Source organism: Amphibalanus amphitrite, unplaced genomic scaffold (genome assembly GCF_019059575.1).
Source record: "Amphibalanus amphitrite isolate SeventyFive unplaced genomic scaffold, NRLGWU_Aamphi_draft 000881F_arrow, whole genome shotgun sequence".
Classification (NCBI taxonomy): domain Eukaryota; kingdom Metazoa; phylum Arthropoda; class Thecostraca; order Balanomorpha; family Balanidae; genus Amphibalanus; species Amphibalanus amphitrite.
This window is the reverse complement of record NW_024882375.1, coordinates 260,035-277,114: the sequence shown is the minus strand read 5'-3', so window position 1 is coordinate 277,114 and position 17,080 is coordinate 260,035. Positions and strand designations below refer to the sequence as shown.

At 47.1% G+C, this 17,080-nt stretch overlaps 1 protein-coding gene across 3 annotated transcripts; it reads left to right on the top strand.

Annotated features, from left to right (window-relative positions):
- Window positions 1–92: 92 nt before the first annotated feature.
- LOC122367607 (deubiquitinase OTUD6B-like) lies at window positions 93–13,691 on the top strand. 3 transcript variants are annotated; one of them, XM_043340875.1, is made up of 6 exons: window positions 93–154; window positions 10,513–10,658; window positions 10,950–11,101; window positions 11,442–11,710; window positions 11,992–12,208; window positions 12,828–13,691. In XM_043340875.1, exons 2-6 carry the CDS (start codon window positions 10,565–10,567, stop codon window positions 13,011–13,013), a joined length of 918 nt encoding a protein of 305 aa, XP_043196810.1. In that variant the 5' UTR covers window positions 93–154; window positions 10,513–10,564; the 3' UTR covers window positions 13,014–13,691. The 3 variants fall into 3 exon arrangements, with proteins under 3 accessions (XP_043196810.1, XP_043196809.1, XP_043196808.1); XM_043340874.1 differs by lacking the exon at window positions 93–154 and adding an exon at window positions 651–746; XM_043340873.1 differs by lacking the exons at window positions 93–154; window positions 10,513–10,658; window positions 10,950–11,101; ... (1 more) ...; window positions 11,992–12,208; window positions 12,828–13,691 and adding exons at window positions 680–746; window positions 7,956–10,285.
- Window positions 13,692–17,080: the final 3,389 nt, after the last annotated feature.

Here is a 17,080-nt window from a genome sequence, read left to right as displayed (position 1 = left end):
TTGTGTGCTAGCAGAAGTAAAAAGTGGGAAATTCGCGCGCCACGCCGGCTGCCAAGGACAGGCCGCCGGCTGCAGGCCGAGGCAGTTGTTCCAAGGCCATATAAGAGTTTGGGTCGTGAGTTGGGAATCGGAGTTGTATTGTGAACAGTGAAATGTGAGTTGCGTCGACGGTCGAAGTGCTAAGGAAAGAGCCTTATTTGAATCAGTGACCCAAAATTGTGCGATTTGGTTTGAAAACTAAATGACACCCAACAAATAATAATTTTCCATTCTCACTGGCATAATACTGTGGCAATTTTCGCTCCTTCATTGCAAGCTAGGATCCTGGGTGCAATCAGCAGTCTCAACGGTACACTGGAGTGCCCCCCCCCCCTCTCGAAGGCAGGATTTCGATTTTTATTTTTAGGCCAATTTTAGGTACATATGAATTCGGGCTTTCAGAAGAGCACTTTTCTGCCTTTATGGGGCGACGCGGGGAGACGAATGAGTCGAATTACTTGGTCAAATGGGTCATAAATTACTTGCTGGCATGAACATACCGCAATTATGGCTATTTTTATAGTAATGAATTAAAAACGTTTTGACCTTCTGCGATCTGGTACGGTACGCAGCCAGAAACAGCCAATCTGGTACGATTTGGATGCGCTCTTGGTACGCTGTAAAATCTGACCACGGCAACACTGGGCGCGCGTCGTGCGTGCGCGGTGTGTGAATTGGGATGCTGGTTTTGTGGATATTTATCAAAGGTAAATGTGTTCTTTAATTATTCCCTTAAGTTTCCCATTGCACGATACAGCAGTCTTCAATGAATAAGCTTGAGATTGTGTTGCACTTTTGACCTTAGGAAGCTTTTTAGCAATTGCATATCAATACCTATTGCATTGAGACCATCACCATTCCAATTCACATTGAGACTGACTAGACTGAGTGAAAGTTTTGGGATTCGGATTGAACTAATGCATTTCCATGCACTTTTACAGTGGTATATGTATTTTTGTTATGCTGTCCATGAAAGAACTATATCCCTCAACGTTTTTGCAGACTTTGGTAAAATTGCTGTATTGTACCCTAGGCACTAAATTAAATAAAATGAAAACCACACCATATTGCCACAAACAATAGTTATATTGGCATAAAAATTATTTATACAATCACCTACTTCATAAATATCAGGTACTCTACTCTATAAGTAGAAGGTAATGCAACCAGTATAACGCCTTTTGGGGCGACTAACGGAGCGAGCGAGAGGGTGGGCCTTGCACGTGCGAAATTTCGAGAGGGTACCTCCAACTGACTTGTGCACGGCACCATACTAACCAGTCTCTAGCGATGTGCCAAATTTGAGCACAATCGGCCCAGCCGTTCTCGAGATCTGGAAGCGGCACCCTGCACGTGCGCACGTGCAAAATGGGTCCCAACTGACTTGTGCACGGCACCCTACTAACTGGTCCCTAACCGTGTACCAAATTTGAGCGCAATCGGTCCAGCCGTTCTCGAGATCTGGAAACAACCCCTGCACGTGCGCACGTGCAGCAGCACCCCAACTCTGGCACATGAATATGCAGTGCCTAGTGCGTGCCTACCTACATGCCAACTTTCAGCGCAATCGGCCAAGTAGTTACCGAGATATTGCAACAATTACAAAACTGACACCTCTTCGTTTTGCACGTGGCACGTGCATAAGGGGTCACCCACATGCATCGGGAATAGTCCAATACTTGGTAGAAGGAATGAAGCTACCCAACAAAAATTACCGCGTGTAAATCGGTCAAGTGGTTGCTGAGATATAAGCCTCGCAAAAGCGTCCGGCCGGCCGGCCGCTCATACTCAGAAATTTCCGTTAATCTACGGAAAGACTTCGCTCGCTTCGCTCGCTCCGTAAAAACCCAACCGTTCCAAACCTAACGGGTAACACAACAAGGTTAAAGGTAACTTAATCGGCATTAGTAGAGCAGATATCACCCAAAGGTTTTCTAACCGAGGAGAGGCGCTGTAGGTTTGTTGGTTGTAGGGTAGGTTTGTAGGTCTGTAGGCTGTAGGTTTTTAGGTTGAAGGTTGTAGGTTAGGTTAGGTTTGTTACGGTTTTCTTAGAAAGAAGCACGTTCGGGTATGGCGCCTCTCCTTGGTTTGAAAACCTTTGTGTGATGCCTGCTCTACTAATACCACTTAATCTAATCTGACTCAGTGAGAGGTTGTGCGTAACTAATAAATATCTTGTACTAAGAAAATATGTAAGCATCAAGGTGTTGTGCCAGTTTTCAAGCTTAGAAGGATGTGTTCTCTCCTTTCATGTTTTTTTAAAAGAATTCCTGCAGTTCTTAGAGGGTCAAAGGCTTCTATAAGCCCATTTATCAGTCACAACCTGAACCTTAAGTGCTGATAATGAGTAACTATTTTGTCATAGATATGTCTGTATATCCATGATTTTGTGCTATTGATCAGCCCGTAGGTAAAGGTGGTTTGACTGATTGCCCACCAGAAAAGTTGGTTTGACTGATTGCCCACCAGATGTCAATGGTGCTCTTTGAATTTCCATAGTTTTGAATGGTTATTTAAAATAAAAGTGTAAAAAGAATGCATTCACTCATTTAATCATTCATTCATGCATGCATGCATTCATTCATTCATTCATTCATTCATTCATTCATTGAAAAAAGAATACATTCTTGCAGGCTGATGATTTGTAACATAGGTACCTAGAACACCTGTGCTACCGGGTGTTCATTAATGAATGGAATAAAGTAGCTACGTGACGTGATAACAATAAATCACGTATGCGCATTTTTTGCCTTGTAAATATGAAGCATAGGCCTCATCATTTGTTAATACATGATAACTTTAATCACGGCGTCATCCAAACGCTTGTGAATGGCTCTGGTTTCGAAGAGCCCAAATCGGCACTTCAAGACAAACTCGCCGCTCAATTATGAACAAGCGGGTTGGGCTGGGGAGAAGTGTGCCGGGTTGGAAAGTCTTACCGTGGTTAGGCGGGCTTTCCGCCTTAAGTTCTCTCCGAGAAAACCAGCATCTGAAAACCACATCTGAATGCTTTTCAGCGTTTGGTGGAAAGATTTAGGATGGTTGCAGCGACACGGCCATGTGTGCGCTCCGGGCGCCAGCCGATGACCCCTTGTGAAATGGAACAGGTCAAGGATTTCTTCCGAAAAAATGCCACAGCTCATGCTCGGCAGGCGTGCGAAGAGTTTAAAATGTCCCTTGGAAAGGTATTGAAGATCCTAATTCTGTCATGGCCTCCCTCGATCGAAGTCCAACGATCTCGCGCGGAAGTGCCATCTGCACTGGCCCGCATACAGTCCCGACCTGTCCTGCCTGGATTTCTCGTTCTGGACCCAAGCTTTGGATCGCGTGATGGAATTGGAGCCGGAAACAATCAAAGAACTGAAGAAGGTCGTGGAGGATTTCGCCAGAACATAAGCAAGGAGCAGCTGAGGAAGATGGTCCGGCACACACAGCGCCGGGCAGAGCCGTGCGTGGCCGAGCGAAGGTGTTACTTTGAGCACTTCCTGTAGGAGACACAAGTGGCAAGCGGTGATCGCGTCCGCGATGATGTCATCATAAATGATAAGCCCTCCTGAAAATGCATTGTGTGATTTGATAACGTGAGGTGAATATATATCTTTCTGGTGCCTACCTACTTAATTCCATTCATTAATGAACACCCGGTATTTTTTTCAAAGCTGTTAAATGGCTGTCAATTTTGATGGTGGAGTTTTTGTTTGTTTGCACATTCAGATTAGAATTTATTATTTAATGAGACCTGAGAATTAAGTAGAGTCCATAATTGCATGAGTATTTCTATGATGATAAGCATGCTGCCTGCCTTTCTTTATAATTGTAATTAGGTGGATACTGGACTTTTTTAATTGACATGTGACAAAATAACCAAAATGGTGAAGCTACCTGCTACAACACTGATCTTACAAGTTACAATATGTCAATATATGATTTTGTGTGACAGGTAGTTGGGGCATTCCACGATAGATCGTACCACTTTTTTTCCAATTTGACACCCTCATCTCTCGGATTTTAACGATAATTGGTCTTAGGGGTAATCAGGGGCTCTGAATCCTCCTGTAACAATTTCAGGCTTGTCAGATTAGTGGTTTTTGAGTTATAGTGTATAACATGTTTTGGATCTTGCGTTGCAGCCCCAAGTTTGGCGGGCTGTAATTCTAAGACGGATAATGCAAATGCCAAATGCTATACGGCATTGAACTTGCATTGAAACAAAGAATAATATGCATTTTTAAAATTTTGAAATATATAATATTTTTGATGTATAACACCTCGAGTTTCCCTTCTTTTGCATTTTTATGCCTTTGGGACCAATTTTTTTTGAATTTTTATTTACTTAAAAACACTTTTGGATCATTTTTAAGTAGTATGCAAAAATTAGGAAGGTGGGGCATTCCACGATAGATCGACCAAAGCCGTACACCCTCATATTTTATTTTTTTGTTAAAATTGGTCTAATGGGTTGTGATGGGCGGGGAAGCCAGCTGTGCCAAGGATTTTTTTCTTCGAACAACGGTTTCCGAGATAAAGCCTCAGGCAATTCCTGGAGGTCACGCTGCAACCCTATGTTTGGCGGCTTATAACTCAGAAACTATTGGTTTTCTATGGTAAAAAGTAAAAACTTTATATGGTTCAACTCGCAATCAACCAACAAACGTTTTGGCTATCTCGGATTTTCGATTTTTGAAAATTTTGATCACGTGACATCTTGACCTTTTTTTTCGAAGAGTGACCTTGATATTTTCCCAACTGAAAGTCGCAATTATGTCTGATGACGATTAAAGCCTTATCAATTGTCATTCATATGCGAAAATAAAAAAGTGGCTATCGCCCAGCGTTGACCTCAGGTCAGGTCATTTTTATGACCTGTCCATTATTACGAGCGGGAGCGACGCGAGATCTCGAGAATAAAGCAAGATAGCGACAAGCGGTAAACGGTACAGGATTCACACGGATAAGGTCTACAATTTTTACGGAGGTCATTTTCAGGTCAGGTCAAAGATGACGTCACAGGGGTAAAAAGGAAGTCAAAATAGTTTTTGCTGTACCTTTTGATCTAATAAAGAAAGAGACGTGGAACAGGCACCATTGTGTTTGCTTTCGCCTAGCGCCAGTTCGTTTTGAATTTCAATACCGATGACCTAAGATCAGGTCAATTTCTTGACCACCCCATTATAAGTCAATTGGGGAAAAATCAGCTCCCTTGTTTTTACACTAAAACGCGTCGGAATTGCCTAACATACCATGAGTGACTTCATATACGACTAACTTTGACTACCTTGAGACCTTTTTTGCTCTTGGTCAACTGTGACGTTGCTCTTGGGTCATGTGACGTCATTAAAGGTCACCAAATGTTTTTTTGCTAATAACTCCTTACAGGTTTGAGATACAGCCGCGCGGATAGGCTCATTGTGTTCAGCTCGTCAAGGCCCATCGAATGATATATATGATGACCTTAAGGTCACGTGACCTAAGGTCAACTTTTGACCTTGACCTTTCGAGGTCAACATACACATGTTTCGATGCGGATCGACGAGAGGATCACGATGGTGCTATTAGTTTGTTCCTAGCTGGGATACTTTGAAAGTTATTCGAGAAAAACTTCATATATATGTAGTGCCGCCATTTAGACTTTCTTTTTACCCCTGTGACGTCATCTTTGACCTGACCTGAAAATGACCTGAGTAAAAATTGTAGATCTTATCCATGTGTACTTTGTGCCGTTTACCACTTGTCGCTATCTTGCTTTGTTCTCGAGATCTCGCTGTCGCTCCCGCTCGTAATAATGGGAAGGTCATAAAAATTACCTGACCTGAGGTCAACGCAGGCCGAAAAAGCCACTTTTTTATTATCGCATATGAATGACAATTGATAAGGCTTTAATCGTCATCAGACAAAGTTGCGACTTTCAGTTGGGATAATATCAAGGTCACTCTTCGAAAAAAGGTCAAGATGTCACGTAATCAAAATTTTCAAAAATCGAAAATCCGAGATAGCCAAAACGTTTGTTGGTTGATTGCGAGTTGAACCATATAAAGTTTTTACCATAGAAAACCAATAGTTTCTGAGTTATAAGCCGCCAAACATAGGGTTCCAGTGTGACCTCCAGGAACTGCCCGAGGCTATATCTCGGAAACCGTTGTTCGAAGAAAAAAATCCTTGCCACAGCTGGGTTCCCCGCCCATCACAACCCATTAGACCAATTTTAAGCAAAAAATAAAATATGAGGGTGTAAATTCTATTTATTTTTGGTCGATCTATCGTGGAATGCCCCAGGTGTTCTTTCTATAAATGTACTTATTTTGCGTCACCGTAATGGTCTCAAATTGTGATTTTGGAAGAGAGCCTACAAATGGTGTGGTAAAGCTGCCTAGTGACATCACTGGTTACTGAAAGTTCAATTAAAGTCATTTTTGCCTCACTTTTGCATTGTTGACCTTGCGTGACGTCATTCGTACGTCACTAGGGTCATAAGAGTTTTTCGTCAATAACTCTCGATCAAATTGAGCTAGAGAGACGGGAAAGCTACCAATGGACTCGGGAAGACCTTGCGAATCGAATGATGTGCAATATGATCTCATTCACCCAGCTTCGTGGCCTGACCCGACTGTTAACCATCTCTGTGGCGGCGCTGTTTGTCCAGCGCTGCGCTGGTTGGCTTTGCCGCGGACTCGGGGCGGTCACGTGATGCCCGGGGGCTGGCTGCCGGCTGGGCCGCCCGGTCGGGGCGCGGAGCCAAATGCACGGCAGTGTGCTGACCCGAGGTCAGCGACTTAAGCTGACTTCACCAGAACAAACAGTATACCATTCGACGCGCCGGAGCTAGGCAAACACAAAGATGCTAAAATCGCGGCTCTGCGACCATTTGTTGCGAAGTTATCTATCAAAAACCGGACCGGTAATTTGGGTCACTTGAAATGACCTCAGGGGTCACCAATGAACCGGAGACCTTAAAATGTGGTATCATTCGATGCATCTTGTAACGGCGCACATGCTCGTTTTTTCGCAAGGTTCTAGCTCCATTAGAGCCGAAACGGCGAGCTGGGGTCGTACCGACCCCCCGGAAACCCATTTTGTATACATTTGAATGAGGAACTTATAGAAAGAACACCTTTCTAATTTTTTGCATGTCGATTTTTAAGGACCTGAGGTTTATTTTGAAGAAATAAAAATGGCAAAAATTTTGGTCCCAAGGGCCATTATAGACAATTTAAAAAAATATTACGACTTTTTTTCAATATGTAAAGCTTTTCTTTCCAATTTTAAAAATACTGTATTAATCTTTGATTCATCGTTAGTTCAAAGCTGTTTACCGTTTGTTGCTTGCTTAGCTCGTTTTTGAGTTATAGCTCATCAAACTCACCCTTACAATCTGAAGTTTAGAAAATATTATGCAATGTAACTCAAAAAGTTTTCATCTGAGAAGTCTGATATTTTGGCAGGTGTTTTTGGAGCCTATGATTACCCCTTGTACCAATTTTCATTCAAATCTGAGAGATGAGGGTGACGGGCCTGGTACGATCTATCGTGGAATGCCCCAGTTGTCAGAAAGATCAGATATGGTCAGGCTGTGTTGCTTTTTTTCTGCACACCAAGTTTTAAATTTTGTAGTTCATAATTTGGTTTTAGTGCTCTGAAATTCACATTTTAAAGTTATCTGCAATTCAAAACATGAATATCCAAATTTTGAATGCAAAGCCAAACTTCTAAATTTATTGTATCTCAATAGTTGTATTCTTCACCAATGAACTTTCACACGTTTTTTTTGTCACCATCTTTTATGCATGCACATGCATACACCATTGACCATGTTTATGCCTATATACTCATGTGATGTATTCATCTGCTCATCCCTGACATTAAATCAATTAAAAACACAAGATAAACCACCACTGAATGGCGCGTCCGAACGCTTCTAGGTTTTCACCGCCTCTTCTGCCAAGTGCCAACTGTCGGACTCTGTTCTCTGCAGCCTGCACTCCGATCAGCAGCATGCCGCCGGCTCTGTCGGTCCGCCTGTGGTGGCCGGGGACGACCGGATTCCTGCCCAGCCGCGCCCGGCTGTCCGTCTCAGCAGCGGCGGCGGTGCGCACCGCCCGCCAGTCCTGGGAGCCGCGCGCGCCGCGTCGCCGCGTGCCCGTCACCGAAGATGAGGCTGCCGCGCTCCGGAGGCGACCGCCGGGCCGGCCCGAGGCGCGCTGCCTCTCAGTGGCAGTCCTGGGTATACCAAACAGCGGCAAGAGTACGGTCATCAACCGGCTTCTCAGCTGGCCCGTGTGCTCCGTCTCGAGCAAGGTACACACGACGCAGACGAACTCTCGCGCGGCACTGACGATCGGCGATACTCAGCTGGTGCTCGAGGACACTCCCGGGCTGGTGACGGATGCCGAGCGGCGCCGACACAGACTGGATCCAGCCACCACCACCGAGCCGCTGTCGGCGCTGCGACGAGCCGATCTAGTGTGCGTGCTTCATGACGTGTCGGACCCGCGCTGCCGCGCCGGACTCAGCCCCAAAGTACAGCGACTGCTGTTTGCCGAGCCGAGCCGCCCGGCTGTGCTGGTTCTTACCAAGGTGGATATGCTGGCGAGGAAGCGACGTCTTCTGGAGCTCACCCGACAGCTGACCGACGGACTGGTGGACGGTGTGCCGATTCTGGCAGAGGAGAAGAAACCGCGTCCTCGCCGACTGGACGCGGACCGTCTGCTGCGTGATACCGCTATCTCGAACAGTGATAGCAGTGACGGGGAGTCTCGACAGCCGCCCGACGCGGCGCTGGACCGCGAGGAGCAGCTGCGGGCAGCCGGCGTGGAGCTGGCCGAGGGGTACGTGGACCGGGGTGGACCGCTGCCCCCGCTGAACCCTGAGCACCGCCGTCTGGTGCTGGCCGGACAGGCGGACCAGCTCTCCGAGGCCGACCTTGACGCGCTGAGCCGCCGCTGGCGCGCATGGCCGCTATTCCGGCGTGTGTTCATGACGGCTGCGCTGGAGGGCGCCGGTGTCAGCGCGCTCACAGATTATCTCCTGTCTGCGGCCCGGCCGGCCGGGTGGCGAGTCAGCGGCGAGCTGGTGACTGACCGCCGGCCTCGCCAGCTGGCCGAGGACGCGGTGCGCGCCGCGCTGCTGGAGCACCTGCCGGCGGAGGTGCCGTACTGCATCACCTGTCAGGTGACGCAGTGGGATCAGGGCGCCGCCGACGTACTAGCCGTCGAAATGCGACTGCAGTGTACTCGTATGCAGCACAGCCGTGTTGTGCTGCGGAAGATCCGCGCGGTGGCTAGAGATGCGGAACAGCGGCTGAGGGACGCGTTCCGCGCGGAGGTGACGCTGCGTCTGGATGTGAGACCGAGTCCGCCCGGCTGGGGCGGGGACAGGCAGTGAGTGAGAGCTGGTGAGGTGAGCGAAGGTGGATGCTAGTAGTCCGGACTGGAGAGGACTGGACATGAACATGGACATGGACTGAGCGGCAAAGATCGTGGACAGGTGAACGCGTGGCGAGTAACACTGAATGGTGGGATGTGTGGGCATTGCTGATAAAACTAAGGTTTTGTCCAGCAAAACCGTTTTGTGCAGGGGTTTGTGGCGGGAGTTTGGACTATGTCTCTGAGTGCTTCTCCTGTGAGGATGGTCTCATCGTGTGCGAGCAGCGTTGTGCAGCAAATGCGATTTGATATGGAGCTGCCTGGTCAGCTGTGTGAACCTTTTAAAGGACATCAGCGATAGATTAGACGTTTAAAGGAGCTACTAGTAGTCATGCCTGTCCTGAACGGTGACCTAAATGCTCTGAGTCTTTGATGAATGGAAAAGGGTCATGTCACTAGTTGAGAACCTTCGATTGTTTTGACTATTTAGAAGGCTTTTAGGTTGGATGGTTACGAAAAAAAGATGTGCTAAAAATGCACTTATTTTAGGATATGTTGTGCCCCATGTTTGCTGTTTTGGAGACTGGGCAAATTACTGGGCGCTGATATCGGCGATATCTGATGCGTTCCGGGCGCCCAAAACCTCCAATTATATCACTACAACGTGGTGATATAATTGCTAATATTAGTGGCTACAATTAGTGTGTATTACAATTATTACAATACAAAGGCTACATATTAGTGTGGGCTTCTTTCGTAAAGCGGCTGCAGTTATGGTTTGCTTTTGTTTTGGCCAAATCGATTGTATGCTCTGTAGAACTTCGATGGCGTGTATTTGTCAAATGCATACACGAGTTGCAATATATGCCTTTCTGTGGGATGTAACAGCTCTTTTCACGTGAGGTATGGAGCTGTCTAGCACTCATGAGCGCGACAACTTTAAAATGTTTAACCTCAATCGGCTAATATGCAGTATTGCTTTCCTGTAAATGTCATGTTCTTTCGCTTGTCAAACAAAGTCCCACATCAGAGCACATCCTTCCCAAAACGACGTCTAAAACGACTCTCCATCCTAGACTACAACCATCACTGTTTTCACAACGTGTCCCTCCAGATAACTCTATCTGAGCGAGACCGGCGCTGCCGACCTGTCAGTAGTAGCAGTCATGGACCCCACCTCAGCCGACGGCGGCGGTGACGGAGAGGATAAGATGGCCGCCCTCCTTGCCAATCACAAACACGAGAAAAAGGAACTCCAAGGTACGTTCTCCGGGACGGAGTATAATAGTTTCATTGGCTATGTTTTGCAGGACTTGCTCTCCAACTATGTACCGAAATGATTTTTTTAGTTTCACCCATTGTCTATGTAAACATGTCGCAAAAATGGACCACATCGCGCTCATCCGTACACATCTCAACCTGTCTTTCGTACCATCTTGCTGTTTTAAGTGTTCGAATATAGTTGCGTCGTTTTGCACCATCCGCTTAAAGACTGCTTGTGACGGTTTCTAATTTCTATCGTGGCATATGTTAACATTTCCGGTGATCCAGGTAAAATATTGTCCATGAAGAAGTCGATATCGAAAACGGACAAGAAAAAGAAGAAGGAGCTGGCCGAGCAGACCGACAAAATGGAGCACGAACTACAGAAGCGGCACGCCGAGGAGATAAACGCCCTGTCGTCCGTGCTACAGAAACAGCATGTGAGTAAAGAGCAACATACATATACGTAGACACGTAGATAATGCGCCGAGAAATCCAGTCACATGTGACATGGTGAGGTTGAGTCTTATCCCTGGCTGAAATACCACAGCCACTTGCTACCGTAGCCCCCTTCCCCTGAGCTGCAGCTGCCCACGTGCTTGATGGAGTTATTGGTCGACATTTGACAATTTATCGTCGCACCTCTAGCTTAATGATATTGCTAATATTTCCGTATTTTTTTTTCGCGTTTGCCCATTGCTCAACGTCCCTCATTCATCACCCTTAAGGATAAAGGATGGGCGTTTGGCTGAACCACTAACTACCTTCCCCACCCACCAGCCGGAGGCAGCTGCGGAGGACACAGCCGTGGCCGACGCCACAGACGCCGTGGAGAACCTGTCCGTACGCGAGCCGCGTGAACCCCGCGTCACCAAAGCGCAGCGCCGCCGGGACAAAAAGGCCGAGCAGCAGCGAGAGCGGGAGCGTGCCATCGCTGAGCAGGAGGTGGCCAATCTGGAGGGACCACGCCACCTGGAGACGGAGGCGATACGGGCCCGACTGCGTGAGCGGAGCAGGGCGATACACCTGATACCGTCCGATGGAGACTGGTCAGTAGTGGAGGGAAGAATGAAAACATCAAACGAACTACAGATAGATGTTTCATGTTCACACATCGAATTTCCTTGAAAGGTTTTTGGTTATCGTGTCTTGCTTTTTTCACGCACGGCTAATTTAGAGCTCCGAAGTTATTTAACACCAAAGTATCACGTATCTCAATATTAAACATCATTAGAACGCATCCTCGATGACACTCTCTCTTGATCACCAAACTCATTCTCCTGTCGTCCTCAGTTTGCCACCACACTCATAAGTCTTTTTTCGCCCTCAGTCTGTACGCGGCTGTACTCCACCAGTTGGGCGGCACGTCCTCTGGTCTCTCGGTCGGTTCACTGCGTCAACGGACCGCTGACGAGCTGACGGAGCACCCCAACGAGTACAAACCGTTCCTCACAGACCCAGCCACTGGGGATATGTACTCGGACGAGGGCTACGAGCGCTACTGCCGACTGGTGGCTGATACCAACGCCTGGGGAGGCATGACCGAGGTGGGTGAACAGGGAAAGCTCAAGGCCACCGGCCTTCGTCAAAATAAAAAAGGGTCGGGTGTCAAAGTAACCTGTTCATTTGTCGATTTGTCGTGGAATGCCCCCCGTGTTATGTGAGGCATTATATGTTTTGATGATCGGCCAATCTAGTTGGGTTGAGTTGGCAATTGGCATGACTCATCACGGAGAATCGGGCATTGTGTGCGCAGTAGCACAGGCTTGGTGTTAAGTCCTTGGTAGGGACGAGGATTCTTTGGGTGGCATGATCGAGTTGGGCGATTTGGGAGGTCCAGGCAGTTACATAAATAGCTCAGTGGGTTAGTCGTTTATCTGTCTGGTAAGGGATGGACTAAATATATGAGTAGCGGAGGGAAGATGGTATTTATAATTACTGATAAGTCTGTGTCTGAGGATGTGAACTGAGAATCCTATTGGCGGTATGGTTTAAGAAGCCGGGCTCGGAGAGTCGCAGCTCCTAGTGCCGTTACTCCTACGCCACGGAATATATAGTCTACGATACGACATATAGTCTACATCTACGACATATTCCGTGCCTACGCTGTGCCCCAGCCCCCAATGTCGCAGTCGCTCGTAGTCACATTCCCTCCCCCGTCGACAGGTGGCAGCACTGTCGGCTGCTCTGGACCGCACCATTGAAGTGGTACAGGCCGAGGGTACCCCGGTGGTACTGGGCGACGGGCGGCCCGGTAACTCCCTCCTCATCACCTACCATCGTCACATGTACGGCCTCGGCGAGCACTACAACTCGACACGCGTCGCCACCGCAGAAGACGAGGACGAATGACGGGAAGTCGGGAGCTGATGGGTTTTGGAGGGACACGGGAGGGTCTGGAGGGGTGCAGGTGGGGATGGAAGGACGCTGTTGAACCTGGAAGAACGTTAGAGACCCGGGAGAGGCATGACTAGAGTGCCGGGAAGGGCGATATTTGACTAGGGGACGCGAGGCTGAAGTCTAACACTGCTGCCTGCGTCGGATGAAGCTCATCAAACGAGGCATTGAAAATGGCGGAAGATGTTTCGTGCAAGACTGTCCGGTGATGGAAGGAGCCAAAGGTGTGCTGTGTATGAGTTTTTTTTTTCGGTTTGATGCAAAATAAGCAGTTGAAGTTAAGTGGTTCAAGCCATGAGGTGTGACGGCGAGTTGAAAGCAGTAGGGCTCGAGTGGCACAGCACCCTACGTTCTGACTAATGAGACGTACACACCGGAGCTGGGCCATCTGTCTGGATAATCAGACGCCGATTTCATGCATGCTTCTCTGGCGTTCGTTCGGGAAGACGATGCGATGTGCTAATGCCGTCTTTTTGTGTGTGCATCTGCGAATGTTTTCTACGAATTTCTCGTTACAATGCGCGGTTACATTTGTTACAAAGGTTCTTCTCGGTTCATCCAAATAATGACGTTGTTTTATTGTTTACCGAATTAATACTATGAGGCAGCTGCCAAATAAATTTACTACTCTTGGTTGATGTAAGTTGAAAGCACATCGCCATGGTTGCTTATTCCATGGGTTCACGGCCGACTATGTTCATGGCTGATTTTGTGATGCACGCGGGATCCAGCAGATTCTTGAGGGAAACACGCGGAAGACTGCCACCTTCAAAAAGTTTTCTCAGATCGGCCCATGATTTTTTCCCTGAATAAAACGAAATTTTAGAATTCACCTGGCAAGCTATCATCACGTGAATCGCGTAAAAAAATTATCGATTATCATAAATTATCAATCAGTTAATGTCTAGCGACAATGTTGACACATCACTATACTTCAAGGTCATAAGATATGGAAGCGGGTTTTGTCGCCATAAACGGCGCGCATGTTACAATTGAAATATACAATGATCCTTGCTTTCCTTGCTTTGGTTATGTATGTCGTGTTTACGCTTTTGGAATAGTTATGTTATCTATATCTTAAAATATTCCAATTCTGATTCATCTGATAGGTATATATATACATGTATTTTGGCATGTGATATTAAAAGCTAGACTATTTTCAGGTTTATGTGAATAGTGATAGACTAAGTTGAGACAAATGCTATTTGAATAACAAATACCTATGGTATTGGAAAAATTGTTATGAATCTGATAGTGTTTCCATTCCAGCACCAATTTCCCAGTCTTCAAAGTGTGGCAGGGAGCTCAATCCGTGACAAGATGTTTGGGACAGTCAAAACATTGCCCCAAGCGGAATGCCGAGACCTGGGCAACCCAATTCCTTTCATGAGGGCCCCTCATGAATATGATGAAAATGATATAATGATGAAGTGCATCATTTAATAAGTATGAGAAGCGAAACGAATCAATGCTGTGACAAGTTTTCAACTTCTGCCCCAGATTTCCTTGCTTCTGCCCCAAAATTCCTCAAACCTGCCACAACCTGTGGTGTGTGCCCTGACAACATATTGTCAAGACCTGCCACGTTTGCAGACTGGCCCATTTCTGTATGCCTACCTTCCAGGTGAAGATGCCTGGTGAGCGAGGGAGAGGACGAGGACGGGTGAGGAGAGGAGGTGGTCGAGGGGCAAGAAGAAGCCTCAACTTTTCACCCACCGCCCAGCCCGAGCCCCAAAGGTAAATAACTGAATGTTTCTTACGATGTGATGTGAAAGTATGAAACAATTGTTAATATTTATTTAATTGCCATGTGTGGCCTAGCCTTTATCTAGGTTGCTAGCCAATATATACCTACTTTAAGGTGATTATTGCAATTAAAATTATCATGTACCTACCCCACAGAGGAAGAAGGTCTACCCGGGCCAGGGCACGATCAACAGTGGCCAGTCACTGTGAGCGGCCAGCTTTCCGGAGGTTTGTTTCTAGTACATAATGCATGAATTATTTGGTCCATCTCAAATGGTTGCTTGCATTTTTTTCATAATGAGTCTGTTTCTGGGAACCGATATTTAAGGAAGCATCCTAGTGTAATTTAGGGGCTTAGATGGGTTGTAGAGGGTCAACTGTGCATGAAATAACAGTGAAATTGGTTTTTTTCCTACTGAAATGAAAAGGAGGGTCAAACCATGTTGTGCTCAAAGGTGACCTAGTAGGCACTTTGTGCTTAGTCTTCCTTTAACTAGCAGGCGCTTTGTACTTTACAGAAGCGTGGAAGATGCCCAGCAGCTCCTGCAGGCAGCCGACGACCAGCTTGTGGTAAATCTGTCTCAACATGAATGTTTGGAGATTATTTAAGTGCATTCAAATTTTGAGCTATTGATCTTGTGAAATGGTTGTAGACAGAGCTCAAGGTGACTTACTGTCATCACTCATGGTTGATGGTAATGTTTAATTACGAGTAAGTTCAATAGCTTTCAATTACTGTCTGTGGCAGTTAGTCAAGAGCAATTTACTAGTCAGTTGTAATAATACCTACTGAACGGTCCAATATACAACTCTGTCAACTCTAACAACAGTAAGACCCTGTATTCATCACACATGAATACCAAGAATACATCAGCTGGGAGAGTTCAATCCTTGGAGGCTTTTAGATTCTGTGAAGTTGTACAGCTGTATTTCCAATAATTGTACAGCCATATGACTTTGTGGAATTGTGGCCGCCATACAACGGACCCATTGTCATCATTCATCAACCAGCAACTTCTGTTAGGCGGCAGTGGAAAGCATGGGCCTCGAAGACCTCCGTGCCGCCACCCTGGGGATGGCGCGCGCCCAACCACTTCTGAAGTGGCGCTTCCTCGGAGCCCATCTCTATCCGGACGGACCTCCTGGACCTCAGTCCTCGCCACCCGCTGGTCCACCCATGCCCGGTCCTTCGGCGGCACCAGATTGGTGTGTCTGTGGTGGGTAAGTACTGGGCAGTAACCCATGGACAATGTGTATTCATTACTTATGTGCATCCAGCCTGCTATCCAAGCATGTGTAAGAGTAACATTTACGGTATGTAAGTATACGCATGCCCTCGCTATCAGAAGGCACAACTGGAATTTACTACTCATTCACGATTGTTACCAGATGTCCGCCAGCTGTTCGTAGTTGGCGAAGGGCCAACATCGTAGGTCATTCGTGAGTGGTATGCCACTTTTGACGTCGCTAGTTCAAAGAAAGTCCAGGCGTCCTAGCACGTGCAGCACGTACCCACAGGAGCGGTAACCACTAAAACACACACGTTGGGGTAGTATACGTGTGACCCACCAGTAAGGGATCAGTGGTGCCCACTGTTTGACCTGAAGGGGCAGAAAAAGAATGGTACGTGCAAAACACTTGCACGTGCACTGCACGTCCACAATGCACCCCATCCCCCTAATTAACACGGCGCCAAGTAGGCCTTGCCAAGGTGCACCCATGTACCGAGTTTCGTGTCTCTAGCTCAAAGTTTCCTTGAACCGGAGGACCTCGCGTCAAAAAAGTTTCCCGCTCCTGGCGCGTGCAGCCAGCACCCCACAAGAGTGGCAACCACAAAAGCACACACGTCGGGGCTGTATACGCGTGTCCTGCAAATTTGGTGTCGGCTCGGCGGTGCCTCCCGTTTGACCTGCAGGGTTGGCTACAAGTTTTTACAAGCCTTCACGCGGCGGCACGTGCCACGTGCCACGTACGTCATGCACCCCTGAAAAAGGCAAAATCACACGTCCGCCGGTTGGGTCCATCCACTCTGAAAATTTCGTGCGAATGCCACCAACCGTTTCCACGCCAGACTTCAGAAACCTCGACAGACAAACATTGTGACAGAAAACGGCCAACTTATCCTCTCAGTATAAATCTCCGAAATACAAAGGAACCTTCATATGCTAAAGCATATGAACTTTCCTTTGTATTCCTACGATTTTGGATCACTCACGATCAGTAACGGCGCATGATGTGGCAAGTACCTAATTTGTGATTAACTGTGATTAACCCTG

Excerpts from the sequence above, each read along its gene's own strand:
- LOC122367607 (XM_043340873.1), top strand. The coding sequence starts at position 8,029 with ATGCCGCCGGCTCTGTCGGTCCGCCTGTGGTGGCCGGGGACGACCGGA.